The 22,559-nt window shown below is 42.1% G+C and overlaps 2 protein-coding genes across 6 annotated transcripts in view; one reads left to right on the forward strand and one right to left on the reverse strand.

Annotated features, from left to right (window-relative positions):
• On the forward strand, positions 1–20,693 carry DDB2 (damage specific DNA binding protein 2). Of its 2 annotated transcripts, XM_061201713.1 has the most exons (10): positions 1–307; positions 1,452–1,585; positions 1,991–2,182; positions 15,855–16,000; positions 17,296–17,395; positions 17,493–17,670; positions 17,999–18,141; positions 19,651–19,815; positions 19,962–20,007; positions 20,309–20,693. In XM_061201713.1, the coding sequence occupies exons 1-10, from the start codon at positions 181–183 to the stop codon at positions 20,356–20,358; spliced, it is 1,281 nt and encodes a 426-aa protein (XP_061057696.1). In that variant the 5' UTR covers positions 1–180; the 3' UTR covers positions 20,359–20,693. The 2 variants fall into 2 exon arrangements, with proteins under 2 accessions (XP_061057696.1, XP_061057695.1); XM_061201712.1 differs by having other exon boundaries at positions 19,651–20,007.
• ACP2 (acid phosphatase 2, lysosomal) overlaps positions 16,410–22,559 on the reverse strand; it is an 11,906-nt gene continuing 5,756 nt past the window's right edge. The window contains exons 11-12 of one of the 4 annotated variants that reach the window (XR_009702243.1): positions 18,893–21,732; positions 16,410–17,374 (exon numbers count right to left, since the gene is read on the reverse strand). Coding sequence is in view for 2 of the 4 variants with exons in the window: in XM_061201714.1 (XP_061057697.1) it covers positions 21,599–21,732 (134 nt within the window). In the remaining 2 variants the exon portion in view is untranslated. Of the gene's footprint in view, positions 17,375–17,479; positions 21,733–22,559 lie in introns of those variants that run through there. The other 3 variants (XR_009702244.1, XM_061201716.1, XM_061201714.1) reach the window with 3 other exon arrangements.

The raw sequence follows: 22,559 nt of genomic DNA on the forward strand, positions 1-22,559 counted from the left end.
CATCTCTCCGCGCGCGCCCCCGCCTTCCCGGTGAGCCTGTTTGGCGGGAAGTTGGCTTAGTTGGCCTACCTGTGGCTCAGCGGGTTCTCTGGTCCCCGCCTTGTTTCTCCCCAGAAGCTTCTCAATCTTTCTTCGGTGATCTCGGCATAAGGCATAGTACCCCTTCGCACGGAGGACGCCATGGCTCCCAGGAAACGCCCAGAAACCCAGAAGACCCCCGAGGTGGTTGTGCGCCCCAAGAGCAAGAGGAACAGAAGCCCCCGGGAGCTGGAGCCCGAGGCCAAGAAGCTCTGTTTGAAGGGCCCCGGTACTGCCTGCGCCTGCTGCTTTAATTAATTCCGCCATTTGGGGTTCTCACACAGGAGGCTGGAGTGGGGGATGGGTGTGCCTGGGTCCCCGAGGCTGTCCCAAATTTTGAACGCCTCAGGCTGTGCATTTTGTCTGCAGGTCCTTTGACACCTTAGAGCTTGGGCTTAACCTCCCTCAGGTGACAGGAAGAGGCAGATGAGCTCCATTACAACAGACACAACGGACTTTTCAAATTCCTTGTTTGTACCAGAATTTTTACACACTGAGGACTGCTTAAGATAATCCTACCTTGCCTAGTGGTGTGTGTACTCAATTTCTCTAGTCACGATTGCTAGCTGTATGTCCTTGGTTTAACTGCGGAAACCCTCCATTTCTCTCCTTCCTTCCTTCGAAAACTCATTCTTAGGGGTTTATTGGGGCTTGAACCTGGGGCTGTAAGGAATGTAGGGAACTCAAAAGACAGGGGTTGTTGATGAAGTGTTTTTTTGTTCATGAGAAGAATGAATTGGTTGTCACGAGGCGGGATTCATAGAGATCAGGTCCTCAAATACATGTTGGTAATCCAGAGTTGCTTTATTCCTATTCTAGGTGGATCTACCTTCCCAAAAGTAGCCTAGTGAGTTTAGCGCCACACCAGACCCTATGGATCCTGCTGTTTTTAAGGAGAAGAGATTGGACTTAGGGCCAACCACTGGTCACCTCTACATTATTTTAATATAGGATTTAAAGAAACTGCTTTTCCCAAAAAGTCACTTCTATGCTGTCCTAAAATCTTTTTATTGTGCTTTATATATAACTTTTAAATTGTCACCCAACCCTATCACTAGTTTTCCAGCCCAAACTGGGAAGAGTTCTGCAGTTCTCATGTGTTTCTTTGGCTCAGTTCTCAGGAACCCTGCAAGATCATAGTTTCACTTCAGAAGTACTATTTTGGGGAATGTTTTTTAGAAGGGGCTGAATCCCTACTCACTATTTATTTGTTGTGCTGGGTGAGACTGAGCAGAACGTGGAAAACCTTAGGAGATGATAAGAGAGATTGTCTATGCCGAATGAAGCAACAAGGCTTTCTTTCTGGGATGTTTCAGCAGAAAAATCTTTGAGTGAGATTGGAGCGGAAAATATGTGTCTGTTCTGCTTGGCAGGTCCTAGCAGAAGATTTGACTCAGGCTGCCTTTGGGCGGGGTTGGCTAGCCTGCGGGTCCCGCCACCATGCAGCATCGTCAGGGCCCTCCACCAGCATAAGCTAGGCACAGCTGCCTGGCCATCACTACAGCAGGTGAGGTGTTTCCTGGCTGAAGAGCTCAAGGGTTTGCATGGTGCCTTTTTTTTTTTTTACTGCTGGATGGTCCAAAATTAGACGCTGGGTTGGTTCAGTGGGTCGTCAGAGTGGTCAGATCACCCCCACCTTGGTGACTACTGGGCACTCAGCCATGTAGAAGTACCTACTGGGCACTCAGCCATGTAGAAGTCCTATTCTGTAGGGGGTCCCAGCAGGAATGCACCCTGCCTCCTTGCTTTCCATGACTAGATCATGTATATTGCAAATATTTTTATGCACAGAGTCAGGCAGTTATTTTTCCTTTAGTGGGAGGACCTGACCCCACTTATCTATGCGGGAGTCAGAGATTGGCAATTTACCCTTATGTTTTAATTCAACTTAATTTTTTTCTCTCTGTATCAGGGTCTTCAGCAGTCCTTTTTGAACTCTCTGGCTTCTTACCGGATATTCCAAAAGGCTGCCCCTTTTGACAGGAGGGCCACATCCCTGGCGTGGCACCCAACTCACCCCAGCACCCTGGCTGTGGGTTCCAAAGGGGGAGATATCTTGCTCTGGAACTTTGGCATAAAGGACAAACCCACCTTCATTAAAGGGGTGAGCAGTTCCCTGTGGCAGACGATAGTGCTGAAGAAGTGTTTGTTGAAGGGATGAAAAGTCATCCGGTAACAAGGAGATAATTGGGATCAAAAATAACTGTGGGTATTTTCAAATGAGTCAATGGTGATGATACTCAACTCTTTATTGAACGCCTGCCCTTAAAATATTAGAAAGTATGAAATATTGGTCACCCTCATAAATCACCTAGAATCTAAGCCCTTTCTTTACCTCCTTGACCTCATCTTGTACTACTGTCTTTCCTCATTTCCTATGCTTTAGCCATACTAGCTATTTCTATTCCTGAAACTGAGTCTTTGCACTTGCTGTTCCCTTTGACTGGAGTGCTCTTTCCCACGGTTTTCTCATGGCTGGCTCCCTCTTATCATTCAGGTCTCGGCTCAATATATTTCTTCAAAAAGGCTATTACTGACCACTCTGCCTAATCACTAATGACTCCCTATCTCATTATCCTGCTTCACTTTTCCCCCACAATGTTTATCAATATCTGAAATGTTTTACTTATTTGTATGTCTTTACCCACTGGAAGGTAAGCTCCATGATGGCAGGGACCTTGTTTTTCTGATTTACCACTGTATCCCCAGTACCTAAAACAATGTTTGGCCTAGATAGCTGCTTTGTATTTGTTGAATGAATGAGGGGCTTGGAGTATAACTGGATAGGTGGGATGTCTACCTACAAGATAACTAACAATACAGCAGTACAGATGCTAAATGCTACAGAACATGAGAGAAGGAAGAACCTCTTGTGAATTAGAGTCAATAGAGGTTTCATGGATGAGTGAGGAGTGAGGAAGAACAATATTTAAACGGAGAGAAAAGGAGGAAAGGCAGAGTGTGTTTGGGGCAAGGTTTGGCCAAGAGCTTTTTAGGGATGGTCTTAATTGTGCTAGTGTTTGTCATCAGTTGCTGAGGGGTGAGGGTATTGGCCCCTCCACCAAAGACAAGACCCTTAGCTTGCCCAGCTGGGGACTGACATTGGAGGGCTATACTGTGAAAGGTGATGCTCTGGGTTTAGAGCAGGAGCCACAAATGCACATGCCTAAAGAAGCCAGACAGATAAAAGAATGATGTAGGATGGTGGTTAGTGGTAAATTGGGGATGGTTGACAGGTGAGAATCTAGGTCCTGAGGTATCAGATCTGATTTTTTCAAATGAAGACTGAAATGTTCTGACTTTTAAAAATTGTAATGAAACACATACAAAATTTACCATCTTAACCATTTTTAAGTGTACAGCTCAGTGGCTTTAAGTACATTTATATTCTTGTGTAACCAGTCTCCAGAACTTTTTCATCTTGCAAAACTGAAACTGTGTAGCCATTAAACACTAATTCCCCATTCCTCCTTCCCTCCAGACCCTGGCAACCACATTCTGCTTTCTGTCTCTATGATTTTGACTAAGTATCTCATACAAGTGGAATCAGACAGTATTTGTCCTTTTGTGACAGGCTTATTTCACTTAGCACAGTGTCCTCAAGTTTTATCCATGTTGCAGCACGTGTCAGAATTTTCTTCCCTTTTAAGGCTGAATAATATTCCACTGTATGTATGTACCACATTTTGTTTATCCATTCATCTGCTGATGGACATTTGGGTTGCTTCCACCTTTTGGCTTTTGTGAATAATGCTGCTGTGAACGTGGTTGTACAGATACCTCTTCGAGCCCCAGCTTTCAGTTCTTTTGGTTATGTACCCATAGTGGAATTGCTGGATCACATTGTAACTCTATTTTTCATTTTTTGAGGAACCACCATACTGTTTTCCATAGAGGCTGTACCATTTTACATTCCCGCCAACAGTACACAAGGGTGTCAATTTAAAATATCCTGGTTTTTAATGTTGGGAACTAAATGAAATTGAACATGCTCTGTAGCTAAACAAAACACATTTGTGAACTGGATTCTGCATTAGCTCACTGTTTTTCTACCTCAGGTTTAGAGGCCAAAGATAAACCCAGGATGAGTTCTTTTAAGTGGAGGGTTTGGAGAGCAGCTCAACAGAAAAGGCCAGGTTAGGCAGGCTTGAAGATTAGGATTCAAGGTATGACATCAGTGTTCAAGAAAATAAGTGCCTGAAGCCCAAAGGAAGGCAGCCAGGGGACTACTTGGTGGTCTGTCTACCCAGCTGGTGAGACAGGGGACCCCCAGGAGGGGTAGCTTTAAGTTGAAGTCAGAATCCAGAGCTCAGGCAGGAGGAGATTGGTTTTTTTCCTAGGCATCCAGGACATGGGAATAGAGAAATTTAAGAAACAGCCTAAGAGTGTCCTAGGGAAGAGTTTCCTGACTAAAAGGGGAATGATAACTGCTTTGAACTTGTGTCAGGCTGAAGCTGCTTTTGGTTTATATCACCCTTTATTATGATGTGCATTTAAGTGAAGTTTCCTTACACACTGTTGTGGAGATTGGTCTGGGCATTTGAACTCTGTGACTAGTAGGGAGCTGGGTTGTAGCAGGAGAAGGGTATGTGGTCTGGAGAACTGTCTGTTTTTACTCCCAGGAACTGACAGCAGAAAGTTGATTTGAGACCAGTGACTGAGGGAGCAGCAGTGCTTCATTTTGTCATTTCTTTAGTCATCTGACCTTGGCTCTGATCTTAATCTTTCAGGCCCTTGGCGAGGGGACATGTATTACATTTTCAAAATGAAGATTATTTTATTCTCATTGTAAAAATGACCTGTGCTCATTGTAAGAAATTCAGGCAATACAGAAAAAAGTATAAAGAATAAAGTAACTATTACCTGAAATCCCCATTTGGGGCATCTTTATGTACGTGTATATACACCCGTTCTTCTACTTATATTTTTATGTAAATATTCTATCCTAGAATCTGTTGTATTTTACTTATTAGATCATATCCTAGTTTAGTCATCTTGTACCAGATGACGACCACTTAAAAATATCTTATTTCCTGGACTTCCCTGGCGGTCCAGTGGTTAAGACTCCATGCTTCCACTGCAGGAGGCGCGGGTTTGATCCCTGGTCGGGGAACTAAGATTCCCACATGCTACTGGGCATGGCCAAAAATAAATAAATAAAATTTAAAAATATATATCTTATTTCCTTTTTTTGGTAATGCCTTTGGTTTTGGTATCAGGGTAATGTAGACCGCATGTAAAGAGTTGGGAAGTATTCCCTCCACTTGAATTTTCTGGAATAATTTGTGTAGAATTGGTACTATTCCTTTCTTAAATTTTTCATAGGATTCACTAGTGAAGCCATCTGGGCCTGGAGTTTTCTTTGTTGGAGGGTTTCTAACTATATATTCAATTTCTTAATAGATACAGGGCAATTTAGGTTATCTATTTTTTCTTGAAGGAGCTTGGTAGTTTCTTTCAAGTAATTTGTCCACTTTATCTAAGTTTTTGAATTTAGTGGTGTAAAGTTGATCATAGTATTCCCTTATTATCCTTTTAATATCCATAGGATCTGTAGTAATGTCCTCCCTCATATTTCTTGATATTGGTAATTTGTGTCTTCTCTTTTTTTTTCCCCTGATCAGTCTTGTTAGAGGATTATCAATTTTGTTGATATTTTCAAAGAACCAACTTTTAGTTCATTGGTTTTTTTCTCTGTTGTTTTTCTGTTTTCTTTTTTGTTGATTTTTGTTGTATTATTTTCTTTCCTATGCTTACTTTGGGTATAATTTGCTTTTCTTTTTCTGGTTTCTTAAGATAGAAACTTGAATTGTTTATTTGAGACCTTTCTTTTCTAATATAACCATTTAATGCTGTACATTTCCCTCTATTTCTTTAACTGCATCTCACAGATTTTGTTGTGTTTTTGTTTCCATTCAGTTCAAATTATTTTCCAAATTCATTATGATTTCTTCTTTGACCTATGGGTTATTCTGAAGTATTTTGTTTAATTTCCAAATATTTGGGCATTGTTGAGATACCTGCCTGTTATTGATTTCTAGTTCAATTCTGTTACGAACAAAAGACATTTTATGTGATTTCAGTCATTTTATATTTTTTATTTGTATTTTGGCTGAGCATATGGATTATCTTAGTGAGTTTTCCATATGCATTTGAAAAAAAATGTGTATTCTGCTGTTTGGGGGTGAATTTTTTTTTTTTTTTTCCTGTGGCTGCACTGCACAGCATGTGGGATCTTAGTTCCCCGACCACGGATAGAACCCATGCCACCTGCAGTGGAAGGATGGAGTCTTAATCACTGGATTGCCAGGGAAGTCCCTGTTTTGGGGTGAATTATTCTCTAAATGTCAGTTAGGTTAAGTTGGTTGATAGTGTTGTTTAAATGTTCTGTATCTTTTTTTTTTTTAATGTTCTGTATCCTTATTGATTTTATGTCTCATCAATTATTGAGAGAGGAATATTGGAATCTTCAACTATAAAATTGTGGTTCTGTCTATTTTCCTTTAGTTTTTGCTTCAAGCATTTGGAAACTCTGTTATTAGGTGCTTACACATTTTAAATTATGTCATTTTGATGAATTGACAACTTTGTCATTGTGAGATGTCTCCCTTTACCCCTGGTAATATTTCTTGTTCTGAAATCTTTGTTTGATATTAATGTAGCCACTGCAGCTTTTTTATCATTAGTATTTGCATTATATATCTTTTTTCATCCTTTTATTCTTAATGTATTTGTGTATTTGTATATAAAATGAGTTTCCTGTAGATAGCATGTAAAAAAAAATCCAATTTGGGAATTCCCTGGTGGTCCAGTGGTTAGGACTCCTAAAACTAATACAGTGTTATATGTCAATATCTCAGTAATTTTTTAAAAAGTTGCATTTAAAATAAAGTTAACCCGTGGGAAATTCCCTGGTAGTCCAGTGGTTAAGACTTGGTGCTTTCACTGCTGAGGGCCCGGGTTCAATCCGTGGTTGGGGAACTAAGATACCACAAGCCACGTGGTGGCACAGCCAAAAAAAAAAAAAATCCAATCTGACAGTCTCTACCTTTTAATTGGAGCATTTGACCATTTACATTTAATATGATTATAAATATGATTGGGTTTAAGTCTGTTATCTTGTATTTCTATTTGTCCCGTTGCTTTGCTCCATTTTTCTTGTCTTCTTTTTGGTTGAGTACTTTTTATGATTCCATTTTATCTCCACTATTGGATTATTAGTTACACTTCTTTTCCTTTCTCTTTTCTCTCTTTTAGTAGTTGTTCTTGGGTTTATAATGTACATCTCTTTTTTTTGACTACACAGCTTGTGGGATCTTAGTTCCCTGACTAGGGATTGAACCTGGGCCCTTGGCAGTGAAAGTGAGGAGTCCTAACCACTGGACCACCAGGGAATTCCCCACAATGTACATCTTTAATGTAAGAGAGAACCTTCAAATAATGTTATACCACTTCACATGTATTGTAAGACTTTTACAACTATATATTTACTTCTGTTTTCTCCCTTCTGTCATTGTCCTACATTTTACTTCTACGTATGTTATAAACCCTACATTTTTTTTTTGCTTTACACAATTATCTTTTTGTTTTTGTTTTTTGTTAAGTCTTTATTGAGATATAGCTAATATATGATAAACTGCACATGTTTAAAGTGTACGATTTGATGAGTTTTGACATATGTATACAACCATGAAACCATCACCACAATTAAAATAATGAACATATCCATCACCCCCCAAGTTTCCTCACACACCTTGGTAATCCATCCCTTTCTTCCCTCTGTCCTGACACCTGAAAACCATTGATCCACTTTCTATCCCTATTGATAAATCTGCATTTTCAAGACTTTTATATAAATGGCACCATACAATATATACTCTTTTTTTTTTTGGCTTCTTTCATGCAGTATAAATATTTGAGATTCATCTACATTTTTGCCTGTATCAGTAGTAGTTTTTTTCTTTCTGAGTAGTTTTCCAGTGTATTGATACACCACAGTTTATTTATCCATTCACCTGTTGAAGGGCATTTGGACTTTTTCCAGTTTTTGACTGTTGCAAATAAAGCTGCTATGAACATTCATGTACAAGTCTTTGTGTGGATGTATGTTTTCATTTTTCTCGAGTAAATACTTAGTTGTGGAATGGCTGGATTGCAGGGCAGGTATCTTTTAAAGATATTTTTTATTTATTTTTATTTTTTAAAATATTTATTTATTTATTTGGCTGTACTGGGTTTTAGTTGTGGCACAAGGGATCTTTGTTGCGGTATGCAGGATCTTTAGTTGCGGCATGCGAACTCTTAGTTGCAGCATGTGATCTAGTTCCCTGACCAGGGATCGAACCCAGGCCACCTGCATTGGGAGCGTGGAGTCTTAGCCACTGGACCACCAGGGAAGTCCCTAAAGATATTTTTTTAATTTTTTTTTTTTTAATATTTACTTTCTTTATTATTATTATTTTATTTTTTTTTGGCTGCATCAGGACTTAATTGGGGCATGCGGGATCTTCGTTGAGGCACATGAGATCTTTCGTTGCGGCACAGGCTCTGTTGTGGCGCATTGGCTTCTCTCTAGTTGTGGCGCTCAGGCTCCAGGGCACGTGGGCTCCAGAGCACGTGGGCCCTTTAGTTTTCAGCAGGCGGGCTCTCTTGTTGAGGCGCACGAGCTCTGTAGTTGCATCGCACGGGCTTAGTTGCCCCGTGGCATGTGGAATCTTAGTTCCCCGACCAGGGATCGAACCCATGTCTCCTGCATTGGAAGGTGGATTCTTTACCACTGGACCCAGGGAAGTCCCAAGATATTTTTTAAATGAGAAAAAAACTTTAATATTTACCCACATATTTGCCATCTCCAGGGCTTTTCATTCCTTTGTATGATCCAGACTTCCTTTTGGTAACATTTTCCATTTTCTTTCTGCTTGAAGAGATTCCTTTAACATTTCCTATAATGTAGGTTGGTTGGTGATGCATTTTTTCCTTTTGTTTGTCTGAGAAAGTCTTTATTTTGCCCCCCCTCCTTTTTTTTTTTTTTTTGAAGGTATTTTTGCTGGGTATAGAATTCTAGGTTTATGGGATATTTTTTCTTTTAGTACTTTAAAGATAATTTCTGATGCAAAGTCTGCTCTCATTCTTATGTTCCTCTTCATGTGATTTTCCTTTTTTTCTTTTGGCTGCTTTAAAAATGGTCCCTTTGTCATCTAAAGTAATATTCACAGGTTCCAGGGATCAGGGCATGGACATGTTGGGGGACCATTATTCAACCTACTCCAGTTAGCATGGGTCTAAGGCAGCCTATAGTTTAGATGTGAGTTGACCTCACCCTGAGGCAGTACCCTTCTGAGGACTCTACTCAATGTTCTGTATATTAAGAATTTTTTCATTCTGGATGGTGAGAATACAGACTGTTCTGAGGATTTCTCCTATTCATTTCTGGTGTTTTTACCTCAGCCTTATATAGTTTCCTTATACACATTTACCCAATAATATTTACTCCAAGGCCTGAGGGGACCCCTCTGAAAATCTCCAGAATGCTATCTCTGTATATCTCCCCCTCCAGCATTTTCCCCCACAAATTCTTGCCCTGTTGGCTTTCCCAAATTGTCACCTCAGCTTAATGAGACTATTAGGCTGTTTGGGTCCTCCCTCCCTGTGCTGCAGCCTGGATACTCTTTCCAAGCAGTAAGCTGGGACAATTGCAGGGCTACCTCATTTCTTTCCCTCTTGTCTTGTGCTGCCTGTTGCCCAATGTCTGAAAACTCATTTCATGTATTTTTTCATTTTTTTTAGTTGTGTAAGGCAGAAGGATATATCTGGTTTCTGACACTCCATCATAGCTGGAAGTAGAAATTAATACTTAACTAATTTTAATAGTTTCTCTGAGGATTTAAATTTTTTTCCTACACAGTCTTGTCATCTACAAATAAATGAGTTTGATTTCTTACTTTACCATTTTTTCACTTCTTTTTTTGCCTTATTTCATTGGCTAAGACCTCTGCTACTTTGTTGAATGTTAGCTATAACAGATATCCTTGTCTTGTTCTTGATTATAGAAGGCTTTTATTTTTTGTCATTAAATAAGGTTTCTGCTACTTTTTATTGTGATAATATATACATAACATGAAAATTACCATTTTAACCATTTTAAAGTGTACAATTCAGTGGTACTAAGTACATTTACATTGTTGTGCAACCATCACCACTATCCATCTCCAGAACTTTTTCATCCCCAAATGAAACTCTGTACCCATTAAACAATGACTCTCTATTACCCTCCCCCAGCCCTACTAATCTGTTTTCTGTCTCTGAATTTGATTATTCTAGGTACTGCATATAAATGGAATCATACAATAAATATTTGTCCTTTGGGGTCTGACTCCTTTCACTTAGCATAATGTTTTCAGGGTTCATCCATGTTATAGCATGTATCAGCACTTTATTCCTTTTTGTAGTTGAATAATATTCAATTGTATGAATACACCAAATTTTGTTTCGCCATTCATCTGTTAATGGACATTTGGATTGTTTCTACCTTTTGCTGTTATGATTCAGCTGCCATGAATGTTCATGTACAAGTTTTTGTTAGAACTGTTTTCAGTTCTTTTGTGTATATACCTAAGAACTTGTTTGTTTTTAAAACTTGTTTTTAAATACCTTTTATCAGATTAAGTAAGTTCCTCTTTTATTCGTAGTTTGCCAGAAGCTCTTATCATGAATGATAATTGAATTTCATCAAATACTTTTTTGTCTCTTGAGGTCAGCAATGATTTTCTTCCTTTATTCTATTAATGTGGTAAACTACACTGATTGTTTTTTGTTTGTTTTGGTTTATTAGTTATAGTCGATTTTTTCATTTAAATGTTTTGTTGTCACTCTTTTACCTTTACAGTTATATTTCTAGCAAGTGATACTGCTTCTTTTAAAAACTGTGGGAAAAGCACATAACATAAAATGTATCATCTGAACCATTTTTAAGTGCACTAACACTATATTCACATTGTTTTGCAACAGAGTTCTAGAACTTTTTCATCTTGTAAAACTGAAACTGTGCCCACTGAATAACAGTTCACCATTTCCCCTTCCCTCCAGCCTTTGGCAACCACAGTTCTACTTTCTGCTTCTATGAGCTTGAACTACTTTAGATACCACTAAGTTTTGGTGGTTTTACGGTTTTACTGTGGCTATGTCAGAGAATATTCTTGTAGGAAGTACACAATAAAGTATTTGAGTGTGATGGGACATCATGTTGGCAATTTATTATCAAATGGTTCCAGAAAAACAGTTCTTTGTACTATTCTTGCAACTCTTCTATGAGTTTGAGACAGTTTGAAAATAAAGTTTAAAAAAAAAAAAAGATTGTTTCTTCCTTAAATATTTAGTACATTCACCACTGAAGCCATTAGGATCTGGAATTTACTTTGCAAGAAAGTTTTTAGTTGTGACTCAATTTCTTTAATAGATACCAGAGTATTCAGATTTTTCTTTTTCATCTTCTTTCAGTTTGGCAAGTTTGTACTTTTCTAGGAATTTGACTATTTCCTCTAAGTTTTAAAATTTATTGGCAAAAGATTGTTTATGATGTCCTCTTATTATCTTTTAAAATGTCTAAGATTTATATTGATAATCTTTTCCATTCATTAAATTGGTTATTTGTGCCTTCTTGTTTTGTTTGGTCATTCTCGCCAGGGATTTATCAATTTAATTATATTAGTCTTTTCATGGAACCAACTTTTGGCTTTGTTGATTCTTTCCACAGTGTATTTGTTTTATTTCATTAATTTCTGTTCGTTTTTTTTTTCTTTTACTTTCTTTGGTTTTAGCTTCTTGTTTGTTTTACAGCTTCTTGAGTCATTGATTTTTAGCTTTTTTAACTTTCATTATGAATATACTCCTATAAATACCTGCATACAAGTTTTTACATCAACATACTCATTTCTCTTGAGTATATATCTCTTGGGTGTATATATCTCCTGGGTCATATGGTAACTTTATGTTTAATTTTTTGAGGAATTGCCTGTTTTCCAAAGCAACTGCTCCATTTCACTTTCCCACCAGCAATGTAGGAGGGCTTCAATTCCTCCACATCCTCACCAACACTTAACTGACAAAAATTGTACATATTTAAGGTGTACCACATGATGTTTTAATACATGTATGTACTGTGAAATGATTACACCATCAAGCTAATTAACATCCATCACCTTACATAGTTTTTTGTGTGTGTGCGTGCACGCATGCGTGCTGAGAACACTTATCTACTCAGAAAATTTCAAGTATACAGTACAGTATATTAACTATAGTCACCATGCTGTACATTAGATCTCAAGAATAACTGAAACTTTGTACCCTTTGACAAACATCTTCCCATTCGCCTCCCCCCACCCCAGCCCCTGGCAACCACTATTCTACTCTCTGCCTTTGTGAGTTTGACTTTTTTAGATTGCACATGTAAGTGAGATCATTCAGTATTTGTTTTTCTGTGTCTGACGTCCTCCATGTTCATCCATGTTGTTGCAGATGTCAGGATTTCCTTTTTTTTAAGGCTGAATAATATTCCATTATACACACACACACACCCACCACATTTTCTTTATCCATTCATTCATCAGCAGACACTTTAGTTGTTTATCTTGGCAATTGTGAATAATGCTGCAGTGAACACAGGAGGACAGAACTCTTTGAGAAACTGATTTCATTTCCTTTTGATATATACCCAGAAATGGAATTACTGGATCATATGGTAGTTCTATTTTTAATTTTTTGAGGAACCTCCATACTATTTTCCATAATGCCTCTACCAATTTACATTCCCATCAACAGTATTCAAGAGTTCCCTTTTCTCCACATCTTGGCCAGCACTTATCGCTTATCTTTTTGATAATAGTCATTCTAACAGGTGTGAGGTGATACCTCATTGTAGTTTTGCATTTCCCTGATGATTAGTGATGTTGAGCACCTTTTCATATACCTGTTGGCCATTTGTATGTATTCTTTGGAAAAATGTGTATTCAAATCCTTTGCGCATTTTTAATCAGATTGTTTTCTTGCTATTGAGTTGTCCGAGTTCCTTATATATTGTTAATATTAACCCCTGATCAGATATATACTTTGCAGTATTTTCTCCTATTCCATAGGCTGTCTTACAACACTTGTAATTGTCTTTTTGATTATAGCCATCCTAGTGGGTGTGAAATAGTATTTCATTGTGGTTTTGATTTGCATTTCCCTAATGACTAATGATGTTTAGCATCTTTTCATGTGCCACTATTTGTATATCTTCTTTGGAGAAATGTCTGTTGAAATCCTTTGTCCATTTTTTTTTTTTTGGCTGCACTGTGCAGCTTGCCAGATCTTAGTTCCCCAACCAGGGATTGAACCCTGGGCCACGGGAGTGAAAGCGCCAAGTCCTAACCACTGGACCGTGAGGGAATTCCCTTTGTCCATTTTTAAATTAGGTCTATTTTTTAAATGTATACTAATTACAATTATTTTAAAGCCTGTGTCTAATAGCACCAATACCTGGATCTCCTGTGAGTGTCTTTCAACTATTGTTTTTTCTCTTAGTTATTGGTTATTTGATATTCTGGATAATTTTAGATTTGATGCCAAATATTGCATATAAAAACTTGTAGAGATATAATTTGAAGTTTTGAGTGCTGTTATTTTCCTCCAGAAAGAATTTTTTTCCTCTGGCAGGCAGGTCAGGTGGAATCAGATCATCTTAATCTGATCAGCGATTGAAATGATTTGAATCTGGACTTCAGTCTTTGTGAGGGATGGTTTGTTTCCAGTTTGCTCTTATTTTTAGGGTTTCGGGGATCCTAACTAAAAGCTGGGTTTTTTCCAAGACCTCTCCTCCTTGACAGGTCTGAACTCCAGTTTTTGCCCCTCTTGAGACTGACAGAACCTCTGCTCAGCTTCTCAGCCACCACTTTCTTATCTGCATATGCCTCAAGAGGAAAAGCAGCGTTGAAATGTCAGGCGTACCTCTCTGCTTCTCTTCTCTCTAGGAGGCTGGCCTTCAAGTCCTTGATGCCTTGATAGCTTTTCGTTGACTTCAGAAACTTTCCTTTGAAAACATGTATTTTATCTGTCTTTTCTAGTTTTTCTTGACAGAAGGTTGGCCTGACACCAGGTAACCCACCATCACTGGAATTGGAAGTCTCAAACATATTTCTTTTTCATATTTTGTCCAGGTTTGGTTAGTCCTTCTCAGTGCAAGAGTTGGTCATAACCATTTAGCCCACCCTTGCTAGAACACTCATGCGTTTTACCTTAAACTGTTTACATATGTGTTTATTACTAACGCTTTGACATAGGGCCAGTCCTTTTCTTGGTGTAAGTGTTCACTGATAAGGGTTCACCTGGTCTTATATAAACCATATCCATAATGCCTTTTTTATAGGGTCTAGTTTCCATTCCCCAAAAGAGACATAATTTAAAATTAGTTGTGGAGCAATCTGATTGCAGATTCTTTTTAAATTTTTATTACTGTTTCCCACCCTAATTGTTTATAAGTATCTCACCCATGCTTAATTCAACAACTATTATTTTTAGCAAATCATTTTTATCTGTTTTTCCAAAGTGTTCGTATGGATTTCATAGAAATAACAATAGTCTTTCTTTTTGCACATATTTCATCAGTTTAATTAAATTACATGTTTGATGAAATGTTTTAAGTGTTTAAATGTTTAATAAATCACATCATGTAAATTAAGTTACATGATTACAGTACAGACTACAACTGGCATATATAGGTTTAAGAACAAACACAACTAACCCTTCGTAAGCATAGAACTCAGCTAGTGGGAGCAGATTATCTTATAGCAGCAAGGGTTTGGTGAACCATGGGCATCAGTTAGAATGTTTTATAGAGGGAATGGAAAGTACCAGTTAGTATGCTGATTGAGTTAAGTGGATGTTGTGTAAGAGGCCTTGTAGAACTAAGGCTGGGATAGCAACGGCATATGGGAGAAGTGGAGGAGGAGCCTTGAGGATGTAAAGTTCTTAAAACAGTGCTTGATATATAATAAGCACTTAATAAGGTTATGCTACTGATGTTATCATGATTATTTTCATCATCATTGTCTGAGATGTCTGGAAAAAAACAGGAAGGAGCTCAGATCTGACATCAGCCCTCCTAACCCAGCCACTGTTCCAAGCTGAAGCTCTTCTGAAAAGAGCACTTATATCATAAACAGATTATGGTACATCCACACAATGGAATACTCAGCAATAAAATGGGATGAACTATAGATACAGACAGCAAGTTGGATGAAACTCAGGGGCATTACACTGAGTGAAATGAAAGAAGCCAGTCTCAAAAGGCTGCATACCGTATGATTCATTTATATGAGTCTGTCAAAGGCGAAACTATTGTATAGTGATAGAGAACGGATCAGCGGTTGCCAGGGGATAGGAGTCGGGGGGGAGGATGGGACTACAGTGGGAGAGCACAAGGGATTTTTGGGGAAGTGACACAACTGTCCTGCACCCTAATTTCGGTGGTGGTTATTCAAATCTATACATGTGTTAAAATTCATAGAACTGTATACCAAAAACAACAAATTTACTGTATGTTAATTAAAAAGTATAAAATTAAAACTAAAACCTTAAGAAACAGAGTACTGTGGAGAGCATCCTACTGTCTAGGCATCTAAGCTGGCCTGGCCCCAAGTGCGGTCTGGCTGGCTCTTGTGTCTGAGCGGAGTATGTGCACCCAGGCTTCGTCCTCTTCCTGGGCCGTTGTCACTCACTGGCTTTTTTCTTCCTTGTGTTAGATTGGAGCTGGAGGGAGCATCACTGGGCTGAAGTTTAACCCTCTCAATACCAACCAGTTTTTCACCTCCTCAATGGAGGGAACAACTAGGCTGCAAGACTTTAAAGGCAACACTCTCCGAGTTTTTGCCAGCTCAGGCACCTGCAAGTGAGTAGTTTAACTCAGAGGGGAAAGGGCTTCTAGGCTCTCAGTGTAGTTCTGGTGAGAGCATCCAGGTCCCATTTCTTTTACCCAAACCTGGCACAGGGAAGAAAGGAAAGGTGTTAGCTCCTTGCCACGCTTCCCTCTCTTTCTTAGACTTTTTCTTTAGCTGCTCTTACTCTGGGCCAGGTGGGTTTCTGCTTCAGGGAGCGGTTCTGGAGCTTCAGCTTTTCTCAGCATGGGAAGCTTCAGCTCTTCTGTCAGTCATTCCTGTATTAGACTAGACCTTGATTCTCACTGGACAAGTCAACATGGCATTTGCCTAGAAAGCCACTTAAAGCCTGGAGCAGGAATGAAGAACTTAAGATTCCATTCCTTGCATTCACTGGGATGTAATGACCTGACCAGTTCCTTGATGGAAGCTTAAATGGATATAATCATGTCCGTAAAGCACTTTGGACTCCCCAAGAGCAAGTGGCTGGAGAAATTACAAAATGCTTGTCACTTTGATTTCTAGCCAGAGATACGACTCTGCTCCCTAAGTTATTTGGGGGTGTGGGGGTCTAACTAGCACTGGGCTGCCCCACAGGGGTAAGAAATACAGGAGCAGTAGGACAGGTGACAGAATGGACTTGCTCTTCCACAAGAAGCCCTCCCCCTGAAAGATGTTTACAAGGGATGCAAAAGGCAGTGTAGCAAGGATTTGAGGGAAAAAAATGTGAATCTGAGCTCTCCTGGCTGGGTATCAGGATCCCTGAAGCACCCTCCAACCCCATCTCTTCACATCATGTAGTGCGAGGGACAAAAGAGCAAGATACAGCTTCTGAGTTGTGTGTGCCTTTCCCCCTGAATGCTCAGAAGGGGGCAGAAGTTCCTTTCTAGCCAGCTGTGAGGAACAGAGCTGGGCAGTCCCTGTTTGGTGTGTCACATCTCCTTTGGCCCGAAGGGTGGAGAGTGAAGGGAGAAAGCAATACCTGAGTCTTCCTCAGGACCCAGGGCTGAAGGGGGCTAGCCCGCCCGGGGACCTGCCTTATGGCTCTGGGTTTGGCTGCTTCAGGGACTCTCAGTAGCTGAGGCTCCTGGGCCCAGCAGTAACTGGACAAGTTTCTGAGCCCCACCACCCCCATAACCTCTGTGGGGATGGTAGACAAGTCTGAGTGCTCCTCACTGGGAGTCCACGGCAAGTTATTCATTCATTCAACAAATATTTATTGACTGTCTAATATACGTGAGCTGCAACAGTGAATAAATGGAACTTGCCTCTGTCCCCAAGAATCTTACAGCACAGTCTCTCCCTCCAGCTTCTGGTTTTGCAGCCTGGATGTGTCTGTCAAAAGCCGAGTGGTGGTCACAGGAGATAACGTGGGTAACGTGATCCTGCTGAACATGGACGGCAGGGAGGTGCGTTCTCTGGAGCCCAGGTCCTCCCCTTCCCTCCCTGACCCCCAGCCTCGGTTCTGCGCCCCCCCCCCCACCTGAACCGAGCTCTTCTCTGCAGCTTTGGAATCTGAGAATGCACAAAAAGAAAGTGACCCACGTGGCCCTGAACCCGTGCTGTGATTGGTTCCTGGCCACAGCCTCCGTAGATCAAACAGTGAAAATCTGGGACCTGCGCCAGGTTAGAGGGAAATCCAGCTTCCTCTACTCGCTGCTGCACAGGCATCCCGTCAATGCAGGTGTGATATACCAGACCTCGTCCTTCCTGCAGACCCTGCTGACCCGACCGCTTCAGGGGTTTTCCCTCAAAGTGTAGAAGCCACTAGGCCAAACCTTTATACCCCTGATAGCATCGGCCAAGCTGAAGTCCTGAAGCCTTTCTGACTCTAGCTGCTCGTATCAGCTGCTGAGCCTCTAGGATGTTTTTGTTCGCAGCCCAGATTCACCTCCCTTCCACCTGTCTCTAGAAAGGAGAGGGAGGGAGGGTGCCCCTGCAAGAGGCCTGTGACGGCCAGGACAACAGGGGGCCCGTGGTTCCCTGAGCTCAGGGGCTTTTCACTTTGCCAGCTCATTTCAGTCCCGACGGTGCCCAGCTCCTGACCACTGACCAGAAGAGTGAGATCCGGGTTTACTCTGCCTCCCAGTGGGACTGTCCCCCAAGCCTGATCCCACACCCTCATCGCCACTTCCAGCACCTGACACCCATCAAGGTAAGTAATGGAGGGAAGGGAGCTGTGATCGTGGGATGGATCAGGTCTACCAGGGTGGGGAGAAAGGGGCAGATACAGAAGCCTTCAATGCTAGACCTCTTCCTGCACTGACACAAAGCAGTCTCTTATTCTCTGGCTCTCTCTGCACCTTTTGTCCAGCTCTGTGATCCCATTTTGCTGAGTTTTCTTCATGTCTCTTTGATAAGCTTATTTCCCTGAGTTTTTTCCACGCAGCCCAGATCTCACTGTGGGCACTTTCTGAGATCCTAACCCTCTGTTCTGCCCTTAGTTTCAGTTACCTGTGTGTGCAGCTGATCTGCAAGCTAACCTTAGCCCTCATTAGCGGCTTCTCTAGCCTCAGTCCCTAAGGCTTACAGTCGTCAAGTCCTGTGATTCTTTCCTGCTCATGCCCCAAGCAGTCTGAACTCTTGCCAGTCCTTCTGCTTTACTAGTATATATTCTTTTCTAGAACCACAGTCCCTCTTCAGACCTCCAGATCTCATGCCTGTACTTCTTTAGTCAGTATAGCATAGTTCAGGCAGGCGGACACCCCTGGGGTTAGAATCCTTGAGCAAATTACTCAAATTTTGGATCCCAGTTTCCTGGTCTATAAAAAGCGAATAATAGTATCTGACTGACAATGTGGTTGTGAGGATAAATCCTTATACTTAAAGCACGTGGCAACATGCTTAGCGCCTAGTAAGTACTCAGTAAACAGTGATTACTTGGTAGTAGAGTGGCCCCCACGTACCTCAAATCAAATCCAAGCTCTCAGTAACATCAGGGTCCTTTAGCAGTTAGTGTTCCCCATTGATCCTTCCTTCCTTATCTCCCACTTGGTATCCAGCCAGCCCAACCAACAGCATCCCAGGTGTGACTTGTTTGTGACTTATTTCCAAGCCACTGTCGGTAGCACTTCTTCCTTCCTGCTAACCATGTCTTTTCTCCTTCAGAACTTCCTTGAAAAGCTTTCTTGGGAAAATCCCATCAAGTTCTGTCATTCCAATAACTGCCAGATTTGTTTTGAGCAGGGTGATCTGAGGAACACAGGTGTCCTCCCCTTTCTCAGTCACTAGCCATTTTCTACTCAACCCATTGACGTTGATGGAGGAGGGAGAGTAGTGGGATTACTTCAGAACTTATTAGGTCCTATTTGGTTTTGGTTACCAGAGGCTTTTCGCTTTGTTGTAGGCTTACCTCTTTGGTTCGTGTCTGGGTCGGGCTGATGTTAAAACATTTATCAGTTGGTATGATCTCAGGAAATGCAAAGGAGAGAGAAGGCCTGAAGGTGTCCTAAGGGTCAGGGAGGCCAGCTGGGGATTTTAAATTTGCAACGGTAGCTGCACATGCACTTGAAAACCATTCTTGTTGTTTCATGTAGGGTCTTATCTCCATTCTTAAATTGTTGGCAATTGTATTAACAATTGTTGTTAGTGGCAAAGATACTTTTGATGTCCCTCTTGACAGTGTTCTGTGTTTACTCTTGTGACCTGCCTCTCCATCTCCTAGGCAACCTGGCATCCTCGGTACAACCTCATTGTCGTGGGCCGATACCCAGATCCTAATTTCAAAAGTTGTACCTCCCATGAATTAAGGACAATCGATGTGTTTGATGGAAGCTCAGGAAAGATGATGTATCAGCTGTATGACCCAGAATCTTCTGGTATCATGTCGGTGAGGCTTGGGCCCTCAAATAATAATGGGAGGAAGCAGGGATTCACCCTACCTTATTGGATCAAAAACGACCAGAAATTAATCCTCATGTGCCCTTCTCCCAGTACCTTCATTCCCTCCTCATGCTTATCCCCTTGTCTCTGCAGCTCAATGAGTTCAATCCCATGGGGGACACACTGGCCTCTGTGATGGGTGAGTGAATCTCAGGCTGGTAAAGCCCACCCTACTCCCCAAGGTTCAGGGCAGGCTAACCTCAGCTTAGCGCTGCTCCATTCACCCCAGGGTCGTAGTCAGTAAAGATGATGACCAGGGGACAGCGGGCTCTTCGGCCTAGGCCCTCCATCCCTCTTGCTTTGTCTTGGTCACAGCAATGCCTGGCTGCTGCCCAGTTTCCTGGTATCTCCTTACCAAGTCCTAGGTTCCCCACGCCAGCCCCAAGTTTTCAGAGGCTGATAATGGAAGGTAAGAGTCAGACTGGTCTCACTCCTCCTAGGTTATCATATTCTCATTTGGAGCCAGGAGGAAGCTGGGAAGCTGAAATGAGAGACATTAATGAAGGTGGGGGCCAAGCAAGGGCTTGGAGCCCCATGAGAACACGTTCTGCGAGAAGAGGCGGCTTTGTGTTAAAGGGCCAGAGGTATCCGAGTCTTAGGGTTGGCGCAGGGGCACTGGGACTGGGACACGGCATGTGCTGTTCTGGACGTAGCTCCAGAAACTCCAGAGTTGGCGCCCCAGCTGCCCCAAGGGTCCTTGCTATATGTAGCCTGGAGCCAAGCTTCTCTTCTTTCTCCTCTCTGACATGCAGTGGCAGAGGATCAGGTAGTGGTTTTCGATTTGTGCTCACTATTCACATGGCCAATAAAACCATACCCAACTGAGCTTCTGAGTGGATCTTCCAGCACTGACCTGGTCAAAGGGCTTCTCAGGTCCCCAAAATGAAGAAAAGGCACAGAAAACAGCACTAAGAGTCCAAAACCTTCATTCTCTGGAAGCTGTCTCAGCCCCATTCTGGGCCACAGTCAGGAGCTGTTCAGCTCACAGCCTGCCAGCTGGAGATCCCTGGCAGATCCCAGGAGATCCCAGCCTAGATGAGAGGGATAGTAGTTTCATGATTCTGTACCACAACTCACCCCCCCCCCCACCTCCCCCGACTCCCTCCCAAGTACACACATCCTTCCGACCTGCTCAAGGTGCAGGGGTGACAAAGATGCTGGAAGCATTATGTCTGACTCCAGTTAATGGTGGCTTCAGCTGGACAAAGGAAAACTTCACTGGCTGGCTCTTGGGTGATCTGGTTCCTTGGTGGCCAGTGTTTGTACCCCCGGTGTTGTGCAGTTTTTCCCACTAAAATAAGCATTGAGAGGCAAGACTGTGTCCTCTGGGCCATTTGCCAAAGACTCTGGGTTGAAAGAGAGAGTGAGCAGGGCTCGATGGAGAGGCAAAGCAGATCAAGCAGCAACTCCTTCAGTCTTTTTATCCTAGGTCCTGAGTGAAACTTGAATACTCATCTACATTTCAGGTCCTTAGAAGGGAGCATGGAGGAGGCAAATCCTGTTTGGAGAAAGCCAGCGTCCAACACAGTACTTGGTTAACATCAGGCACATGAATGCTGAGTGACAGGTGCCACGGGCCAAGCTGAGCCCCATTTGTTCACATAGGTTGGGGTGATCAGAGGGAGGCCCAACCCAGGGTCTCCTGTCCATGGGCTAGGGAGCAGCAACAGTCAGGAGCAAGGCCCAGCCCACCTCCCCTAGGAGGCAGAGGGAAGGGGGCTGAGTGGTTGTCAGGCGTGATCCTCCCCGTCTGGAACGTGGCGGTAGCCAGGAGGCTGGGCCTGCGTCCGGAAGAGGACGGTGAGGAGCAGCGCTACGAGGAGGAAGAGGATGGAGCCACATACAGCCAAGGCCACGGTCACCTCTGAGCACGGGGCAGGGATGGGGAGAGAAAGGTCACGTCAGTGTTCATTCCACACGCCAGGTGCTCTTCTTACAATGGGGATGTCACAGGTGGCCAAGAGAAAGTCTCCCTTGTAGATTTTACATTCCAGGAGAGGAGATGCCATGACAGGCAAATGACAGACATGATGGATTAGTGGCAAATACCATAAAGGGAAACAAAGCAAGGTAAGGGGGAAATGATGGAGAGATAGGTCAGTCAGGGAAGGTGTCACTGAGAAAGTGACCATTTGAACAGAGACCTGGAGTCACTGAGACAAAAGATCTGAGAGAACAGTGTCCTGAGGCCGGGGGATGGGGGGGTGGGGAGGCAGGGAGGTGGGTGGACGGGAAGCAAATGCAAAAGGGAATTAGCTCGGCATGTTCTAGGGCCAGCAAGAAAGTCAGTATCGCTGGAGCAGAATATGTGAGCACCGGAGATGAGGGCGGAGGACCAGACCAAGTAGGGCCTGAAGACCATGGTAAAGAACTTGGGTTTTATTCCAAATATAATGGGAAGCCACTGGAAGATTCTGAGAAGGGTAGTGATGTGAACTGATTTATGTTTTAAAAAAATTAACTCTGTTGTGCTGAAACACTGGTAGGGCCAAGAACAGAATCATTAAGAACGTTAGGAAGCTTTTCAGTACTTCAGGCAAGAGATGACGGTAGAGTGGGCTAGGGAGCAAGAATGTGTACTTTAAAGATTGGGCTGGTAGGATCTGCTAGTGGTTTGGAGGTGGGGTCTGAGAAAGAGGGTATTCAGGATAGCACTTTGGGTTATGCTATGCACCTAGGTGGCTAATGTGG

This window comes from Eubalaena glacialis, chromosome 10 (genome assembly GCF_028564815.1).
Source record: "Eubalaena glacialis isolate mEubGla1 chromosome 10, mEubGla1.1.hap2.+ XY, whole genome shotgun sequence".
Classification (NCBI taxonomy): domain Eukaryota; kingdom Metazoa; phylum Chordata; class Mammalia; order Artiodactyla; family Balaenidae; genus Eubalaena; species Eubalaena glacialis.

Coding starts and splice junctions, on each gene's coding strand:
- DDB2 (XM_061201712.1), top strand. CDS start 181: ATGGCTCCCAGGAAACGCCCAGAAACCCAGAAGACCCCCGAGGTGGTT. Junction 16,001..17,295: donor GCCAGCTCAGGCACCTGCAA/GTGAGTAGTTTA, acceptor CTCTCCCTCCAG/CTTCTGGTTTTGCAGCCTGG. Junction 17,396..17,492: donor TGAACATGGACGGCAGGGAG/GTGCGTTCTCTG, acceptor TCTTCTCTGCAG/CTTTGGAATCTGAGAATGCA.